We start from the raw sequence: 20,573 nt of genomic DNA on the forward strand, positions 1-20,573 counted from the left end.
TGACTGAGTGCGAGAATAGCCATCATTGTTTCTGTGCTCTTGGTCAGTTTGTGGGTTGTTGAGGGGGGTTAACAGCCACGTCTTTAATGGATAACCGCATTCTCCTGATATGCAGTTGAATAATTACACTCAATAAAAAAAAAAAACTTAGCTGGAATAATATCTTTAAATGCATCAGTCACCAAGAAGCCACCCATCACGCACCCTGCCACCTTGGAGCCTCCTCGCTGTCTCTCTTTCCAAATTTGGACCCAACTCAGCACAGAGCTCCAAGAGGATACCTCTTGGAAATCTGAAACGGCTAATAAGCCAGTCATCATCGTCGGCCAGAAGATCACTGTGATCCCTAAAACTTCATTCCCTTCGGATTCGACCATTGACAATGTCCTCTAATAATGCCAACACTGCCATTGCCATAAACTAAGGGTTGAATACATTTGCAAATGCTTTAATATGTTCTAAATCACATAATTGGTAAGAAAAAATATCAATTAACCCATTTTATCAATTATAAATGAATAGCTTATAAATTAACATGTTTTTCACATGTGTTGGTGCGATACTTTGTAGTGTGCAATTCAACATAATTGCCTCTAGGAGTCGCCAATGGAAATAAAACAAACACACACAAGAAATACACATACACCAAACATGAAGCTGGTGCGGACCAACGCACATTCTCACGTTAATTTCATCATTAGTAAATCCAAAGTGAGTCTGAAACCTGGCGTATGCAAAGTTTTTGTGCGCACGCAGCATTGATACATGTGGCCCCTGGTCTGGTAGGAGCACTTTTAGCTTCATTGAATCAAAAAAAAAAAAAAAAATAATAATTTTTTTGTTTTGATAATTTTTGATAATAATCCTATTTTATTTCCTTGACTCTTCTGTTGTTGCATAGTGTACTAAGACTGATGGGAAATAAAAAGTTGCTATTTTCTTGGCTGATAAGGCTAATAACCATAGAGTGTAAAAAATGTGGACGTAGCAACCTTGATGTCACCTATAGGTTTCTGAGGAACCCAAAAGAAGCTACCTTCGCCATTTTGTTTGTACGTCATCACAAACCTGAGGTGCCCAAAAAAGTGCAAAGAGACGGAGCGTCATTGGAGCTACCGACACTTGCTAGCATTTTGCTTAGACGGGCTTTTCTTTGGGAGAAACATTTAATACTTCACTTCCTGCGACTCGTTTGTGTTCTGACCACTTGTGTTTGGTTGTACACTATATCAATAAAGTGTTTATTCTTTTAAAAACACTGCTGTAATACATTGAGCCACTAAACATTGTTCTTATAACGTTTTTATGCAGGAGGAAAACGCAAATTTCTTCCAAACACTTCAAATATAGTCTGTGTTTGTAAATGCAAAGCTATTGATGAAATCCAGCATAACACTGTATTACAACGCTTCAGATGAATGTTTTATAAAAGATAAAAGAGGATCTTCTGAGCAGTAATGTTGTTTTCTCTGTACAGGCGTGTGACAGTCGGCGTGTTCTGCATGCGCTACGGTCTCTACTGGAGGAGTTCAGGGCGGAGCTTCGGGAGGAGGCGGGGCGACGCTGGCAGCTGCAGCAGGCGTTAGCCAATGAGAGAGCGGCATGGGAGATACAGCGCGCTGAAATGAGGAGTCACATCAACACGGTATAATTTATTACATTACATTACAGCAGAGTCACCTGCAGACTTAGGTTCAGTTCATACAGATTATGTTTTTTATTTCAGTGCACTACTTTTGCATTGTTTTTCTATGTAAACACCTGATTGATTGATGTGGGTGATGTTTCGTGAGTCTTTTGAAACATCTCACTTGTGAAACATTTTTACAGAGGCTTCTCCACTTAACCATTAGTCTGCGGTCTGTGTGGGTCCTATTGCCCCAGTATAGTGAAGGGGACTCTATACTGCTCAGTGAGCACCGTCTTTCGGATGAGATGTTAAACCGACTCTCTGTGGTCATTAAAAATCCTAGCATGTCCTTTGAAAAAGATTAGGGGTTTAACCCCGGCATCCTGGCTAAATCTGCCCACTGGCCCCTGTCCATCATGGTCTCCTAACCATCCCCATATCATAATTTCCTTCATCACTCTGTCTCTCCACCAATCAGCTGGTGTGAGGTGTGAGGTCTGGTGCAAGGTGGATGCTGCACACTGGTGGTGGATGAGGAGAATCCTGCCAAAATGTATAAAGCACTTTGAGTATCCAGAAAAAAAAATAAAAAATTATTATTATTAATGTATTGTGGGAAATATTAACCATTAGATTAAGCACGGATCTGAACTTTGGATACCATCAAGGTAAAGCCTGGTTTATACTTCTGCGTCAAGTGATCGCCGTAACCAACGGCGCATGCAACGCGCGTGGCTGTGCATTTATACTTCTGCGCGCTGTCTCTGTTGGTCTGCATTACACTTACGAAACGCTAGTTGGCAGTGGGGTGTAAATGTTCCTCTGTGTCGAGTTTCTTTGCTGCTGTTTTGCTTTTCCTGAACACTTCGTGGATGTACAAGTGGCTCAAACTCGCTCATTTTGAGGCAGGAACCGGCGGACGTGCAACAACTTTAACTATGAGGTAAACACAAAACAAAACTTTCCATCTGGAGCTCCTTCACGGGACTCCACACTTGTAAACAATCGCTCCATTGGGCTCACGCCCAGCTCTCGCCATTCGCGCGGCTCTTGGTCCCGCCCAGACTCGTCAGCGCTAGCAAGCCGACCAATCACAGAGCTTGTGCTACGCGTTGTTGCGACGTGTAGTTACATTTTTTGAGAAGTGCACGTCAGTGACGCCGACGGCCACAGCGAAGGGCTATGCGTCAACACCGTAGCATGCGCGTGCATTTGACGCAGAAGTATAAGCTTCTGTAGAAGAAGTATAGTCTTAACTCTGGAATACTCATTTTGACATACTATGTTTTGGGCAACACAGACTCATTGTGAAATATGTACCTTTGTCTACATTTCTATAGAGTTTGAATTATGTAGCCAGCGGTATGTCTGTCTTTTTTGTCTACGGGGCTGGATGATGCCATAGATGGCTTCTGCTCCTTTAGCCATACCAGCTAACCTCCATATAGACAACTTTTCAGGTGTTACCAGTTTGGCCAGTAGCTCACTGCTTTTGTTAGTGGACTTAAGATGTGGAGCACAGTTGGCCGCGATGACAGGGTTCTAGTCTGGAGAAGAACAGTTCCAGACAGGGGCACCCCCCCCCCCCACACACACACACACACACTTTTAAAATGTCCACTCCACATCTGGTTTCAGAAAGCAGGTAAAACAAAAGCAAAAATAAATAAATAAATAAATAAATAAATAACAGAATGAAAATGTGGTGAAATCACGCGGCCGCAATGGCTTTCTTTTTCTAGATTGCTCTTGAAAACACTATGGGTTGGGCTTAGGAAAGGGGGTGGATGGATGAGTCGGTCAGTCTGAGTCAGTTGACTCAGCCTTGGCGGCTGAAGTGTATATTGCGCCCTCTGGTGGATTTGTGCAAGAGTAATTTGCTCATCAAAAAGCATACACAGCGGCCTCTGGCGGATTTGCAAAAAAAATAACTGCAAGCAGATGTACCTCCGGTTACGTATTTCGCTGTGCCCAGAAATGTAGACCTCGGTATGTATTCGCAATGAGCCTGGGTGGATTTTGGCACACACTAATTACATTTTTCTTAAAACTATTTAGGATGGATAGGTGTCAAGTTAAAAGAATTTCAAATTTTACACATATCGCGGTTTATTAATCTCAGTTTAAAAGCAATGGACCAATCAGAAGAACTGGGAGGCGGAACAAGGGTTGTGAGCTTCTTTTTACAATAGCAAGTTAGAATGTGAGAGTGTATGGGTGTTTCTCAGTACTGGGTTGCGACTGGAAGGGCATCTGCTGCATAAAACATTTGCTGGAATAGTTGGCGGTTCATTCCGCTGTGGCGACCCCTGATAAATATGGGACTAAACTAAAGTTCTTCAGCCCTTTTATCAATGTTTAACGTGACTTTCTGAAAGGTCAAATGACTGAAATGCCATACCTGTAATTACATCTTACCTAAACGTGAATCTAGTAAAGCAGCAAGTGTTAAGACATTAAAGATCTGCAGTGGAACTAATTTCTGCTCTGTTTTGGTTTCTGGGGGAGTTAGTTATCTTTAAATAGATGGTTTATTTATGGAGTGCTGCAGTTTGGCTGTCAAACATAGTCACAGTCTATTAAAAGAAAGGAGATGTCAGAGGAGCCCTGCTCATTCACACGGCAAGCGGATGTAGGAAAGTCTGACTGGACATTAGAAAGGTGTATTTGAACTTGATGAACCACATTTAACTTTAATGTTACCTAGTTAAATTGCAAAATATATAATTAGTATGTGATGATGTGTCAGAAGTTGTTTGGATTTAAACTCTCCCATACTGTTTATTCCATTCTGTGCATAATTCTACTACTACTACTACTACTACTAATAATAATAATAATAATGATATTTGAATGTTTGATTTAGTAAAGGGAATTTTGTAAAAACCTGAGAAATAAAATAAAGAAATTAAAATCATCATTTCATAATAAACTATTCACATTCTAAATGTTAAATTGAATGAGTATAATTTAAAATACTAATAATAATAATAATAAATTATAATTATTATATCAGTAATGATGATAACAATAATAATAATAATACATATTTTATAACATAATAATGTTATTATTAATATTTCGAATAAATAATTCAGTACGTGGAATTTATAATAATAATAATAATAATAATAATAACAATAAATGTTTAATTTAGTAAGTAAAATAAATACATAAATAAACAAATAATATTAAATATTTTATAATATACTTCTCATGATTTGAATGTTTAATTCAGAAAGTGGAATTTAAAACAATAATAATAATAATAATAATAATAATAATAATAATAATAAATATTTTATTTAGTAAGCAAAACAAATAATATTATTAATAACAAGAAGAACAAGTATTTAATTATATAATAATAATGTTTAATTCAGTTAGTGAAATAAAATAAATAAATAGATAAATAATAATAATAATAATAACAATAATACATTTTGTATAACATAATAATATTATTATTGATATTTAAAATGTTTAATTTAGTTAGTGGAATTCAAAATAATAATAACAATAAATGTTTTATTTGGTAAGTAAAATAAATAAATTAATGAATATTACAATAATAAAAATAATAATAATAATAATAATAAAAAAAAAATTATTATATTCAGTTAGTAAATAAATAAATAATAATAATAATAATAATAATAACAATAATATATATATATATATATATATATATATATATGTATATATATATATATATATATATATATATATATATATATATATATATATATATATACATACACACACACACATATATATATATTTAAGTGGAAAAAAAATTAATACAAGATAAAATATACATATAAATGTATAAAAGCTGTCATTTTAAAGGTGCAATGCATATTGGGATACAGTGTTCCACACAGTGGCTTCTGGTTGTACATTTTAGGTTATTCACAATTTAGTAGTGTGCAATTTGGTTGATCTTTACATTCATAAAATCTGTGTATACTGTGCATGCTTTACAAAGCAAGTATGAGTGGCATATTATTGCAAACATGATGCGTGCAGACATGTAGACAGGTGTTGAGAATTAAACACTTAATCAAATGCTATTGGTTAATCCATGTCTGTTTGTAATTGTAACGTCCAAGTAGATGTATGCTCCATTTATTCCTCTGCTGTGTTTCCTCCAGCTGCAGGATGCCAGAGGGGATTCTACAGATGCAGATGAAGGTGCAGTTTCTACAGGTGAGCAATTCCAGCGTTATGGACGTGACGCGTGCAGTAGGAATTGAAATTCACAAAGAATATATAAGTTTACAGTATATCAAACCACTGTTTATATTTTTCAAAACATTTAACCGCAGTTAAAGAACTAAAAAAAAGTCAATATTGTATTGATGGCAAGGTTGAAACTTGCATGGAATTGCTCAGATGTTTTACAGCTGGAGCGGGAAGAGCAGCGCCGCCTACTAGCCGACAGTCACAGCACGGCACTGGAACTGCGCTGGAAACTGCAGCACGGAGAAAAGCGCTGGACTCGAGAGCGCAACGAACTTCTGGAGCGATTTGAGAAAGAGCGGCAGGAATGGGACCGCAGCTTACGGGACATGCACCGCAAGATGGAAAAGGTTTGGTGTCAGAATTATTAGCCCTTCTGTTCAATTTGAATTCTTATATGTTTTTTCCCTATGTTCAGTTTTTTTTTCAACACATTTCTAAACACAACAGTTTTAATAACTCATGTCTAATAACTTATATATTTCATTTTTGTCATGATGAAAGCAAATAAAATATTTGACTAGATATTTTTCAAGATACTAGTATTCAGCTTAAATTGACTTTTAAAGGCTTAAATGGTTTATACTTCTGCGTTGAGTGATCGGCGTGCATTTATACTTCTTTCTGTTGCTCTGCAATAACACTTCCGAAACACTAGATGGCAGTGAGGTGTTAATGTTCCTCTGTGTTCAGTTTCTTTGCTGGTTTTTTGTTTTTTTCTGAATGCTTTCTTAATGTACGTACAAGTAGCTCAAACTTGCTTATTCAGAGGTAGGAACCAGCGGACATGCAACAACTTTAATTGTAAGGTAAACACAAAACAAAAGTTTCCATCTGGGGCTCCTTCACGGGACACTTGTCAGCGCTACCAAGCCTTCACAGAGCTTGCGCTATGTGTTGTTGCGGCTTGTAGTTAAATTTTTTGAGAGGTGCACGTCAGCGACGCCACAAGGGCAACACGTCCACGGAGCCGGAGCATACTCATTCGCTTGACGCAGAAGTATAAATCAGCCTTAACTAGGTTAATAAGGCAAGTTCGGGAAAAAAAAGCAAGTCATCGTATAACAGTGGTTTGTTCTGTAGACTATGAAAAAAAATATCGTGTAAGTAATAATATTAACCTTAAAATGATTTTTAAAAAATGTAAAACTGCTTTTATTCTAGCCGAAATAAAACAAATAAGACCAGAAGAAAGATTATTACTATGAAATACTATGAATTTTTTCTTGCTCTATTGAATTTCTCTTGAGAAATGTTTGAAAAGGAACAAATATTTCGCATGAGGGCTAATGGTTTTGCCCTCAATTAAAGATTAAATTATTATTATTATCATTTAAAAAAAGGCGAAGCTGTGGCGCTGTAGGTAGTGCTGTCGCCTCACAGCAAGAAGGTCGCTGGGTCGATGGTTTGAACCTCGGCTCAGTTGGTGTTTCTGTGTGGAGTTTGCATGTTCTCCCTGCCTTCGCGTAGGTTTCCTCTGGGTGCTCCGGTTTCCCCCAAAGTCCAAAGACATGCGGTACAGGTGAATTGGGTAGGCTAAATTGTCCGGAGTGTGTGTGTGTGTGTGTGTTTGTGTGTGTGTGTGTGGATGTTTCCCAGAGATGGGTTGTGGCTGGAAGGGCATCTTCTGCGTAAAAACTTGCTGCATAAGTTGGCGGTTCATTCCGCTGTGACGACTCCGGATTAATAAAGGGACTAAGCCGACAAGAAAATGAATGAATGAATAATTTTAAAAACTGCTAAGGTCAATATTATTACCCTAAGAAATGTTTTTTTTTTTCGGTTGGCTATTATATGGAGCCAGATCAGTCTCAAAAATAATACATTTACAAAAAATAATTCATACATCCACAACGCAACTCACAACATTTACAAAATCCAATTCGTACATTTAAAACACAATTCAAAAATACAACAATCCAATTAGTAAATTCTAAACATGATTTGTAAATACAAAAATCCTATTTTTAAATTTAAAAAATGATTTGTAAATACACAAATCCAATTCATAAATTCATGAGTTCTAAACAGGATTTATAAATACACAAATTTAGTTCGTAAATTCAAAACATGATTTGTAAATACACAAATCTAATTCGTAAATTTAAAACACGATTTGTAAATACACAAATCCAGTTCAAAACACGATTCATAAATACACAAAATTCAAAAATCCAATTCGTAAATTCAAAACATGATTCGTGAATAAATGAATCCAATTTGTAAATTTAAAACATGATTTGTAAATACACAAATCCAATTCATAAATTCAAAACACGATTCATAAATACACAAATTCAGTTCAAAACACGATTCATAAATACAGAAGATTGAAAAATCCAATTCATAAATTCAAAACACGATTCGTAAATACACAAATCCAATTTGTGAATTCAAAACACTATTTATAAATACACAAATTTAGTTTGTAAATTTAAAACACGATTTGTAAATACACAAATCCAATTCGTAAATTTAAAACATGATTTGTAAATACACAAATCCAGTTCAAAACACAAATCATAAATACAGAAGATTGAAAAATCCTATTCGTAAATTCAAAACATGATTTGTAAATACACAAATCCAATTTATAAATTCATGAGTTCAAAACACGATTCATAAATACACAAAATTAGTTCATAAGTTCAAAACGATTCATAAATACACAAAATTAGATCATAAATTCAAAACGAATCGTAAATACACAAATCCAATTCCTAAATTCAAAACACGATTCATAAATACACAAATTCAGTTCAAAACACGATTCATAAATACAGAAGATTGAAAAATCCAATTCATAAATTCAAAACACGATTCGTAAATACACAAATCCAATTTGTGAATTCAAAACACGATTCATAAATACACAAATTTACTTCATAAATTCAAAACACAATTCGTAAATACACAAATCCATTTCGTCAATTCAAAACACGATTCGTAAACACACAATTCCAATACGTAACTTCAAAATACAATTCGTAAATACACAAATCCAATTCAAAACACGTGAACCGCGTTATGGCGATTGACCATTGTACAACATCTCATTTCTCATAAGACACGTTCTGTGTTCTCGCTCTTTCGAGTTTTTCAGAGGTAACTTGCCTGGAACGCTCTCCACGAGTATGCGAGTCCATTCTCTGCATTCTTGGAATTGAGAAACAGCCCTAGAGTCTAGTAGTAGAGTCTTGAACACCTTGATTAGTTGGATCCGCTGTGTTTGATTAATTTTGGATGAAAACTGCAGAGCTGCAGCCCTCCAGGAATTGATTTTGAGACCTACAGTATGCTTTGTAAGGTGCTTGCTTATGCAGAGAGTGGGAAGCTCACAACATCTGCTCTCTTTGATCCCAGATGCAGAAAGATGCTCTTCAGTCAGATGAGGGCGCAGCACATGTCTTCTCCCCTCAGGAAAGCCCTTGTAAGGCTCCCAGATCTCCACGTTCCCCCTGCATTGCAGCACACACTCGCTCACACTCCGACTCCGAGGCCACACTGGAGGAGAAGGGAGCAGTAGGAAGACCCAGGCCCTGTGAGGGACCCCGGCCCCCAGAGAGCCTGTTTCTGGACGCCCTCTCCCTGGACCCCCTGAGCGAAGCTGAGGTTCCCCCTCCATCACGTCTGGAGAGCGAAAAAAGGTTCCCCCACCTGAAGGAAGTAAGAGACCGAGTAAGACATGAGTTCACACTGCACGATGAGGCGCATTTCATGTCATGCATTGGGGGGAGTTTGCCCTTGTGTGGTCGACTTATGATGTTGGCCACCAAAAATGTATTTTGGTTTTGTGATCATAATCCATCTTCTCTCTGACTCTTTTGCTGGTTTTGCTCTTGTAAAAGAGTTCTTTATGCAAATCACTACTGTTATGATTGCCTGACATCTTTGCATGTGAAATGAGTGAGAGTAATTGCACACAGAATGGCAAAACAATCTGCATTCAAACGTGATGCACAAACTCTCAACATACTCCAACACAACTTTACATTTTAATATAAAATATGCTGTAAAAAGCAATTAGTTGACTTCTCCTTTTTAAAAAAGTGAGTAAACCCAGTGCTCTGCAATTAATTTACTTGATTCATTCGTTTATTCATTCATTCATTTTCTTTTCAGCTTAGGGCCTACTCACACTATGCTATCCGAACCGTGCCCAAGCCCGTTTCCCAGATCGTTTTAGAAGTGTGTTTGCTCTGAATTGGGCTCAGGCACAGTTCACTTGGCCGGCTGTGGCCCGGTTGGAAGAGGTGTGCCGGTTCACTTGGGCTTTGGCGCGGTACGTTTGTGTGTGAGTGCAAAATGTGTCCGAAACTGAAAGTGAGACGTGACTTTTAAGGCAGTGTTTTTTCAACTGGTGGGTCGCGACCCAAAAGTGTGTCGCGGGAACATTTTCAGTGGGTCCCGGATTGTGTAGACAAAAATACAACAAAAGTTTAATTTTTAACTCATTTTGACTTTTATTTTGAAATGCGTGCACGACCACCCTACACGTTTTACATGTAAAATTTTATTTAACTATAGCAACAAATAATGCGAAGCGCAAGTACTACCCGAAATATTTAAAGTATGGATTGACATATATTGATGACAAAAAAAGACTTTAAGCCTTCGGTGTGTCATAAGTAGCGAGGTGCTCTCACAAGAGAGCACGAAACCTTCTCAATTAAAACGACATTTAGAAATCAGACAACATGTTTTATTAACAGTTCAGTTTAGTTCATGGTAACTAAACCTGTCCGTACCCTAACCTTTTTTTACAGTATTTGTTGTTTTTACTTTGTAATATTTCTATAATTTTATATATTTCGTTAAATGACAGCAATAAAATATTGTTTATTTGTAAGTCTTGATGTTTTTTTATGATTTATCTGTCACTACTTGTGTATGTTAACAAATAAATACAAATTAATTATAATTCCTAAAATTGTAATATAGTTCCTAAAAATTTGGGTCGCGGCTTGATGACCATGTAAAAATGTGGGTCACATGGCCAAACCAGTTGAGAACCCCTGTTTAACGGGACTGTTTGATACGGATTAATTAATCTTTCTTACTGTTCGATTAACGCAAACTGTCATGGTTTATTAAAGACGCAAACCCCTCACTGCACGACAGCTGCACCTTCAGCAAACCACCTAATTCCTGCAGCACGAGGACTTTATGATTGTTAATAATGGCTGATCTGTTCAGTGAAATATTTGACTGTGTGCCACTGCATATTAAACGACTACAGCGATATAACTAAAGAACTGTGCTGAGAGAAAGCGCTTACTGAACAGCACAGCATCGATGACGTGAGCGTGTCCAGGCCCGAATGTAATGTGAGTGCGGGCCGTCGGGGGAGACGGAAGGGGGGACAAGCGTGCTTTGGTCTGGTTCAAGGCAACTGTACATAGAGTGAGTACGCCCTTAGTCCCATTAATCTGGGGTCACCACAGCAGAGTGAACCACCAACTTATCCAGCACCTGTTTTACACAACGGATGCCCTTCCAGCCACAACCCATGACTGGGAAATAAGTTACGTCATAGTAAAAATGAAGTTTAGTCAGTTTAACAGTTCAAAGTTACAATGGTTTTATTTACTTTTTTACAGTGCATCCGGAAAGTATTCATAGCGCTTCACTTTTTCCACTTTTTTATTTATTACAGCTTTATTCCAAAATGGATTAAATTCATGTATTTCCTCAAAATTTTCCACACAATACTCTATAATGACAATGTGAAAAAAGAGTTTTTGAAATTGTTGCAAATTTATTAAAAATAAAAACCCTGATAAATCACATGTACATCAGTATTCACAGCCTTTACCGTGAAGCTCTAAATTGAGCTCAGGTACATTCTGTTTCCACTGATCATTCTTGAGACTTTTCAGCAGCTTCATTGGAGTTCACCTGTGGTCAATTCAGTTGATTGGACATGGTTTAAAAAGGCGTACACCTGTCTATATAAGGTCCCAGGGTTGTCAGTGCATGTCAAAGCACAAACCAAGCATGAAGACAAAGGAATTGTTTCTAGACCTCAGAGACAGGATTGTCTCAAGGCACAAGGCTGGGAAAGGTTACAGAAACATTTCTGCTGCACTGAAAGTTCCAATGAGCACAGCGGCCTCCATCATCCTTAGTCAGGGAGGTGATCAATAACCCGAGGGTCACTCTGTCTGAGCTCCTGCGTTCTTCTGTGGCGAGAGGAGAACCTTACAGAAGGACAACCATCTGTGCAGCAATCCACCAATCAGGCCTGTATAGTAGAGTGTCTAGACGGAAGCCACTCCCCGCCTGGAATTTGCCAAAAGGCATCTGAAGGACTCTCAGACCATAGGAAACAAAACTCTCTGGTCTGATTAGACTCAAATTGAACTCTTTGGAGTGAATGTCAGGCATTACGTTTGGAGAAAACCAGGCAGTACTCATCACCAGGCTAATAGCATCCCTACAATGAAGCCTGGCAGCATCATGCTGTGGGGATGTTTTTAAGCAGCAGGAACTGGAAGACTAGTCAGGATAGAGGGAAAGATGAATGCAGCAATGTACAGAGACATCCTGAATGAAAACCTGCTTCAGAGTGCTCTTGACCTCAGACTATAGCGATGGTTCATCTTTAGCAGGACAATGACCCAAAGCACACCGCCAAAATATCAATGGACTGGCTTCAACACAACTCGGTGAATGTCCTTGAGTGAGCCAGAGTCCAGACCTAAACCCTATTGAACATCTCTGGAGAGATCTGAAAATGGCTGTACACCATCGCTTTCCATCCAGCCTGATAGAGCTTGAGAGGTGCTGCAAAGAAGAATGGGCAAAAATTCCCAAAGACAGGTGTGCCAAGCTTGTGGCATCACATTCAAAAAGACTTGAGGTTGTAAACGCTGCCAAAGATGCAACAACAAAGTATTGAGCAAAGGCTAAGAATACTGATGTACATGTGATTTATCAGTTTTTTATTTTTAATAAATTTGCAACAATTTCAAAAACTCTTTCTTCACATTGTCATTATGGGGTATTGTATGAAGAATTTTGAGGAAATAAATTAATTTAATCCATTTTGGAATAAGGCTGTAGCATAAAAAAATGTGGGAAAAGTGAAGCGCTCTAAATTATTTCTGGATGCACTGCAAGTATATTCGACTTGTTGTAGTCAATGGGTTTACTTGCTTTTTTTAGGTTAAGTAACAAATTGCTTTTTAAATTGTACGTAAACATGAGAAAGAAAGTTTTGAGTTTTTAAATCAAACAATTTTATTCTAAATATTAAGAACTTGCCTTGATATCCACCTTTTTTAACCCCTACTGACTGACTGCATTATACATGAATGCTATACAAATATACTCTATTTGTTATTGTCCCCCTGATTATCATGAAGCAGTTCTGTTCACTTTTATTACTGTGTTGCTGTTTCAGGCACTGAATGAGATTTCTGAGATTGCAGATCCTGCCATTTACCCTGAAGAAGAGAAAAGTAGTGGCAGCTTACTCAGGTAGAGTATTAGCTTGAGTAGAATTGAGCCCTAGACGTTCTCAGAAGAAATGAAAACCTTGACACAACCTGAACAGGAATGTGACTTTATAATGTAAAATATCTCTATTTAATTTTAAGTAGCATTTTTGGATTAGTGTTTGCTCGTGGCCAAGGTGAGATACAGTACATGCCTATGATCTTCTTGTCTTTAGAAATAGCTTGGGTTCTTTGCTAAAAAAAATGTCTTGCTTTTATCTGCTGCTAAACTCCCTTGAGTCCAGGTTATTGATCTAATGTCCATTTATCGTTGTCCTTTACAAAGATCTGGTCAGCATTGTTTCAGTTACTGCAAATAAGCTTCGGTGTCTTTCCTGACTGCCCCACCTTGAACCTTAATGGATCAATCAATTTCGCCCTTGTTTGAGTGTAGGTTAGCGACTATGTTTAGACTGTGCTTTTGTTGCCATTTCTGCTACCTCTCAGGGCAATGATGAATCGAAAGAACCAGTGTTATCTCAGTAAGCCAAAGATTACATTTCTCAGCAACAAAGGACAGATTACTTAATCAGTGCATTGGTATTATTCTAATACAGGGGTGTCAAACTCAATTCCTGGAGGGCCGAGGCCCTGCACAGTTTAGTTCCAACCCTGCTCCAACACACTTACCTGTAGGTTTCAAACAAGCCTGAAGGACTCAATTAGTTTGATCAGGTGTGTTTAATTAGGGTTGGAACTAAACTGTGCAGAGCTGCGGCCCTTTTGAAACTGAGTTTGACACCTGTGTTTTAATAGATACTTACCCTTTGGGGCTATCACATTAAAAGCTGTGTGCTGACTAGCTGTACTATATTCCCCAGTTCCAGAGTCTTACAGTCCCAGGGTTTTTATTTTCTTATATTAAGGGTTTCATATTTCTAGAGTTTTTAAATTTTTTTGTTCCCCAGAATCCAGGTCTGATGTTCCCAGTGTTCCGTGTTCTAAGGGTTCTATGTTCCCATTTTCAGGGATCTTTTTAGTTTCAGGGCTATATATTCTCCTCTTTTCAGGGTTCTATATTTATATGGTTCTTTGTTCCCGTGTTCCTAGTGTCTAACATTCCTATGTGTCTATGACTATATGGAATACTGGGAACAAAAAAAAACTTTAAAATATTGAACAATGGAAAAGGATAATAAATAGCCCTGGGACTATAAGATCTTGGGAACATCTTTTTTTCCCAAGTCCTATCCTATATATCACAGGGCTGTAAATTCACCTGTTTCCAGGATTACATAATTCTAGGGTTCTTTGTTCTCGTATACCAAGGTCTCATAATCCTAGTGTCCCATGTTCCAATGGTTCTATGTTCTCTAGTTCTTAAAATCTTACAGTCCCAGGGCTGTATATTCTCCTGTTTTCAGGGTTTCATATTTCTAGTGGACCTTGTTCACCATATACCTGGTTCTCCTGTTGGTGGCATCCCATTTTCTTGTGATTCTGTGTTTCCTAGTTTCAAAAGTTTTACATTTCCTTATTAAAGTAATTATGGAAACATATGATTAACCCTAGGAACATGGAGACATGTAGAGTGCTGCAAAAACTTGATTTATTTTGTGTGAGCACCTTTCTACCAATTGCTAGTAAAGCCTAATGGCTTGCATCAAGCTAAGTAAAAAACTATTCTCAGGTGATAAACCAGAGTCAGGAGTAGTGTCAGAAACTGTAATTTAACTTAAACTCTTTTTATTTTTGCAGGGCAAAGTCAGTCTGCTCCATGAGCGACTTCCAACGTTTAATGGACAGCTCTCCCTTTCTACCAGACAAAAGTAAGACTGGTGAGCATGGGCGGGATGATGTGACCCCTCCTCTTTCTCCAGACGACCTCAAGTACATTGAGGAGTTTAATAGTAAGGGTTGGGATCTGCCCACCAGCTCTCTAGCCACTTGCCCCATTCCTGGCCCAGTAATCCCCTCTCCGGTGATGGAGGCCTGGGTGGAGAGAGCAGAATCCCGAAGGGCAGATTCTACTTCAGAAGCATTCCAGCAAGCCTCTTGGTTCTTGACCACCAGCGCTACCTTGACCACCAACACCATGAGTAGCCCTGAGTACTGCCAAAAGGTCCAACTCAGGGCAGCTCAGGGCAGTGACCAGTTTGGGGTGCATGTTCTTCACAGTCCGTCTCGAGGGGAACGATCCGCTCCGAGTCCTTCTGAGCAGGAATACATGTTCTCCAAAGTGACCAAAGTGAAGGCAGGGGAAGTAGTAGGGGGTGCAGAAGAAGTATTTGGAGGAAAATGGCCGTGTGAGGTTGGGAGTCATTTGGAGGCAGGACTTAGGCCTGGTGAGCGTCCATCAATTTGTGCTGCAGTCGGCTATACCTCATCACTAGAGCTGGAGCTGTCACGCAATCTGAGCGATGATATGAAGGAGAAGGCATATTCCGCCCGCAATGCAATCCGATCATCTACTACCACTGGATCCAGCCCTCCGGAAAGGCAGCTACGGGACATGGCATGCCAGACGAATGGTCTGACCTCACGAGGAACACAGACCACTCAGACTATCAGTGTGGGACTGCAAACTGAGGCTCTTCGCACCCTCACGAGCAGCCCTCATCGCTGTCTTACCCCCAAAGGAGGAGGCTCTACTCCCATCTCATCCCCTTCACGTAGCCTAAGAAAGATGCAGTACTCTCCAGTCGTCCAAGCCAAGTTTGAACGGCCATGCTGTTCTCCAAAATACGGCTCACCCAAGCTTCAAAGGAAACCCTCTAATGCTAGTAAAACAGAACAGCCTGTCAGCCAAACCCGTGCTCCCACCCCAACAACTCCTGTCCAGCAGCAAAAAGGCAATAACGAATCCGCTTGGGCTCGTTCTACAACCACCAGAGATAGCCCCGTTCACACCACCATCAACGACGGCCTCTCCAGCCTCTTCAACATCATCGACCACACGCCCATCGCCTACGACCCCATGCAGAAGTTCAACAAATCCCCAAGCCGCTCTCGTCCCACCGAATCAGGGCCAACCGAGCCCAAATCTCCCAGTGTTAGTGCTGCACAGGGGCCTTTGAGGAACTCTCGGGGCCGGTCCCCAAGCCCTGTGCAGCTGATTGTAGAGACGCAGGGCGAGAAAACTCCAGAGGTGATTAGCATCAGACAGGACCTGTCTGCTCCTCCGGGCTACACGTTAGCAGAGAACGCAGCACGGATATTGAATAAGAAACTACTGGAGCAGAGCTTCAGGGAGGAAAGGAGGCTTTCTGCTTCATCCGCAGCTGTCCCGAACAGAACCGGAGACTCAGAGAAACCCGGATGTCTTGAGGTAACTGAGAACTTTATTTCTTTCTCATATTTCTCAGAGGTTGCTCTTTTGTAGCTCAGGAGACCTGATATCACAAATGACCTTAATTACTTTCCTAATACAAGTTCCAGTGCCTGGCTGCATAAAGCACCTTCAATTTTTCTCTTAAGGGGTAATTTCCCCTCACCTAAGAGATTAATTTAAAGGTGCTGCTTATAATCCCTTAAAAGGTAATCTTTAGGTAAGGGAAACCAATAAATGTTTCTTGACATTAACGCAGATTATTATTAGACACTCTACTCATATTTTAACCCAGTCGCAGTTTTACAGAAAATCTCTGTCCACTGGACACAAACAGCAATAAAGACTCATCGTAACTCATCATAAGCAGTGATTTCATACACACTATGTAGATTTGAATATTGCTGTTCACAAAAGACAAAACAAAGACGCCGTCGCTTATGCCACTTTATAGTTATATTAATAGCAACTCAAGCTCATTCTGAAAACGTAATCCCATAGACGTTGCTGGAGACCGCGAAATACGTCCCGGGAGGTACGTATGGCTGCATTTCATTTTTTTAAGCGAATGCTACGGGGCGGTGTGACGCCGTTCCCTTTCGCGCTTACTGGCTGACCGCTTACCTCCGTTTGGAGGGCTTTCCCGCTGCAACCAGTTTGTTCAGTCAGCTCATCGTGTGCTTCGGCAGACTTGAGATGCAGAGAGGAGGAGTTGACCACGGTGACCGGGTTCGAATTCAGGGAAGAGCGGTTCCAGAAATCAGGTAAGGCAAAAACAGAATCCAAAAAATAATGTGAACGAGTTCATAACAGGGTGAAAACGTGGAGAAATCCGAAAAGGTGGTAAAGAAATCAGACGAGGGCTTTCCTTTTTTTAGACGGCTTTTCTAAATTGTTGCTCGGGTTTAGGGAAGTAAGCGGGCGGGCGGGCGGGTCAATCAGTAAAACTGGTTGGGTTTAGGGAAGGAGGAGGGTGGGTCAGCCGATTGGCTGGTCGCACAGTCAATCAATTGGTCAATCAGACAGCGGCCTCTGGTGGGTTCACGCGAGAACAGCGCAGACGTGAATGGCACTCGCGAGAGACATTTGACATACGAAAAAGCACACACAGCGGCCTCTCGCGGATTCGCGAAAAGAAAAACTGCAAAAATACGTACCTCGTGGGACATATTTTGCGGTCTCCAGAAACGTCCACGGAACTACGTTTTCAGAATGAGCCTGGGTTGATTAATAGATATAGCAATCTTGTTGATTGCATGACAATCAAATCCATATTCTAGCAACCATGTTTTCAGCATTATTTGTGTTTGTAAAACTCTTATGCTGTGTCAACACCAGACGCAGCACACAAGAATAAATAGCGAGTAAATAGACATGTAAACATTTTGAGTTTACCTGCCTTAATTGCTTGTCAAATTCACGTCACAATAGACGCGGATTCGCGTCATGGGCAGGGCATCTGTCTGCCAGGTGACTCTAGCTTCATTGCAAAATGGCTAACATGAATTTTCTTGAGAGAATAGCTGTGTTTATGCGCTTTAGAAAGGCTGAAAAACATTGGATATTTGTTCGTTTGTATAGTTATTGGATATTTGTAACTATACCAAATGATGGTGGCTTTCAGCGGTGCTTCTGACTTTAACCAAACCCAGTTTGATTAGCTGTTGTCAGTATCGGCAGGAGGACTTCCCCTCAGGACACCAACAGCAGGCACTCATCATAATGATGGCCCTACAAGAGAAAGCTCCTGATTGGTTTAAAACCGTAAAATACTCAACTCATGCCTCTTCATTCGTACAAATCGCATCATTTGCGTTGCAGGATGTTTTTTCGCATCTTTGCATTGGCTTAACATGTAATTTACTCGCGCTTGACGCTTCATCTGCGTCTGGTGTGAACACAGCGTTGAGGTAAAATTTTCACAATTGTACTTATGGAAATGACAGTTAAGAGGCTTCATGCAACACTCAGCAGATTTTAAAGGTTTACTTAGGAGATATTAATCATTTAAGGAAAATTTTAAATGCTTTATGAAATTTCACTTAAAGAAATCCTTAAGGGTCAGTGGGGGTCGAATCGGAGCACTCACTCTGATCCCCTGGGCTCTGCGTTGGTTGGGGAAATTCCAAATAGAACCAAAACAAATGTTTCCATTACAACTGGCTTAAAATTGCCAATGAATATTTGGGACATTGCAACCTGCAGATCCTGGCAATTAAAAAAATAGGTTCCACTTTATATTAAGTGTCCTTAACTACTATGTACTTACATCAAAAATAAATACAATGTACTTACTGCGTTGATAATGTATTTGAGAACACTTGTGGTGCTTTTGAGTTGGAATAGAGGTTGGGTTATGGACAGGTTTGGTGGCATGGATAGGTTTAGGGTGGGTTAAAGTGTAAGGGATGGTCAACAGTGTATTTACCAATGTAATTACAAAAGTTAATTACAGATGTAATTACATACATGTATTTAATCAAGCATAAGTACACAGTAAATACATGTATTTACACAATAAGTACATTGTAACAAACTATCAATTCCTGTGTAAGTACACATTAGTTAAGGCCACAATATAAAGTGGGACCAAAAAAATAATAGGGTATATGCAGAAGTATGCTAAAGGACTTTTAATTTGACAGTAACCTGGGTTCAGCGTCTCCAGTGAACTGTATACCATTCCACTGGCTGAGGGATATCCGATATAAAGTGGGTCTCAGAAGCACAAGAAGCACTGCATTAAATTACATTTCCCCCGCAATGTCTTTATAATATAAGCATTTATTTTACCCCGGTATATTTAATGAAGCTTCAGCGCTAGCCTGCCGATTGTGACGGGCGCGTGCGAGTAAAAGGCTTTTTGTCTTGTTTTACGCTTGAGCAACTAAATGAATGCCAAAGTCTATTTAACTGATTGTATTTTAATTACATTACAACATCCATGCTGTAAAAGGAACCGTATAAAATGGAAAAAAAGTCACATTAACCGTTCACCGGAAGTTTATCAGTATGGGTAGAAACACAAGCTGGGCATATGCCCTGTAGAAGAAAAAAAAAAGACTCCCTTAAGTAACATTTAAGGGTTGTTCTAAACAACACCCCTACATTTAAGAGAAACCCAAGGGCGATCTTAAGGGAAAATTACTCTTATGTGTTTTATGCAGCCAGTCATATTGTGCATGTGCACAAGTTTGTCTTGAAGTTTTTCAAATTCCTGCAGCCTTATTCCCAGGACAAACTTTTGAGAAGCTGGAGACCCAAGCATACTTATGTAGTTTGTCTGGATTGTGTATTTTCATAATAATCAATATAAATTGTTATATAATAGCTTTATAAAGTTTCATTCCCAGCTGCCAAATGCTGCCTGAGTGCAGGTCTTATACATTTGAGCTTCATGCTTTAGCGCACTGCTTTGTTGCAATGCTAACAGTAGCATAAATACATGCTGCTTACTGTTTTTGTTTTATTTTGTGCTGGAACTAGCTTACATAACTACTTCGGGTGCTCGGTGTCCTAAATCACGCAAAGTTTTATCCAGTGTTTGAGAGCTGCCAACTTTTATCCATTTGGTAATGTAAGATTAATCTCTTACATGAAAGCACGAGACTGCAGGCAACAGCTGGATCAGCGTTTACTGTATGAGTGCTGTCCCATGATGCCCTTTTAATGGTCAAAGACGTTTACAAGCATTTTACATCATTAAAGGCAGATGGTTTGTTGTGAGCAGTGTATGTTCCTGGGATTTGCATGTCAATTGTGGTGGATTTAGTTGACAGTATACACGGTATATTAACTTTAAAATCAATTAATTTTATCCAGTTTACATGAGTAAAACTGTGTCAGAGTTACAGGGCTGTGTTGGTAAGAAGGGTGAATCTCACAACCATCAAGATCATATTTCAGTCCAAAATTAAAATAATTCTGAATTTTG

The 20,573-nt window shown here is 39.2% G+C and overlaps 1 protein-coding gene across 9 annotated transcripts in view; it reads left to right on the forward strand.

Annotated features, from left to right (window-relative positions):
• The window catches only part of mtcl1 (microtubule crosslinking factor 1), a 127,995-nt gene that overhangs the window by 93,992 nt on the left and 13,430 nt on the right, over positions 1-20,573 (forward strand). For 5 of the 9 annotated variants that reach the window (XR_012394986.1, XM_017352453.4, XM_073931613.1 and 2 more), the window contains 6 exons: positions 1,478-1,645; positions 5,785-5,839; positions 6,026-6,222; positions 9,236-9,550; positions 13,278-13,354; positions 15,070-16,639. Coding sequence is in view for 8 of the 9 variants with exons in the window: in XM_017352453.4 (XP_017207942.2) it covers positions 1,478-1,645; positions 5,785-5,839; positions 6,026-6,222; positions 9,236-9,550; positions 13,278-13,354; positions 15,070-16,639 (2,382 nt within the window). In the remaining variant the exon portion in view is untranslated. The remainder of the gene's footprint in view (positions 1-1,477; positions 1,646-5,784; positions 5,840-6,025; positions 6,223-9,235; positions 9,551-13,277; positions 13,355-15,069; positions 16,640-20,573) is intronic. The other 4 variants (XM_073931611.1, XM_073931616.1, XM_017352451.4 and 1 more) reach the window with 1 other exon arrangement.

Source organism: Danio rerio, chromosome 2, assembly GCF_049306965.1.
Source record: "Danio rerio strain Tuebingen ecotype United States chromosome 2, GRCz12tu, whole genome shotgun sequence".
In the NCBI taxonomy this organism is placed as follows: domain Eukaryota; kingdom Metazoa; phylum Chordata; class Actinopteri; order Cypriniformes; family Danionidae; genus Danio; species Danio rerio.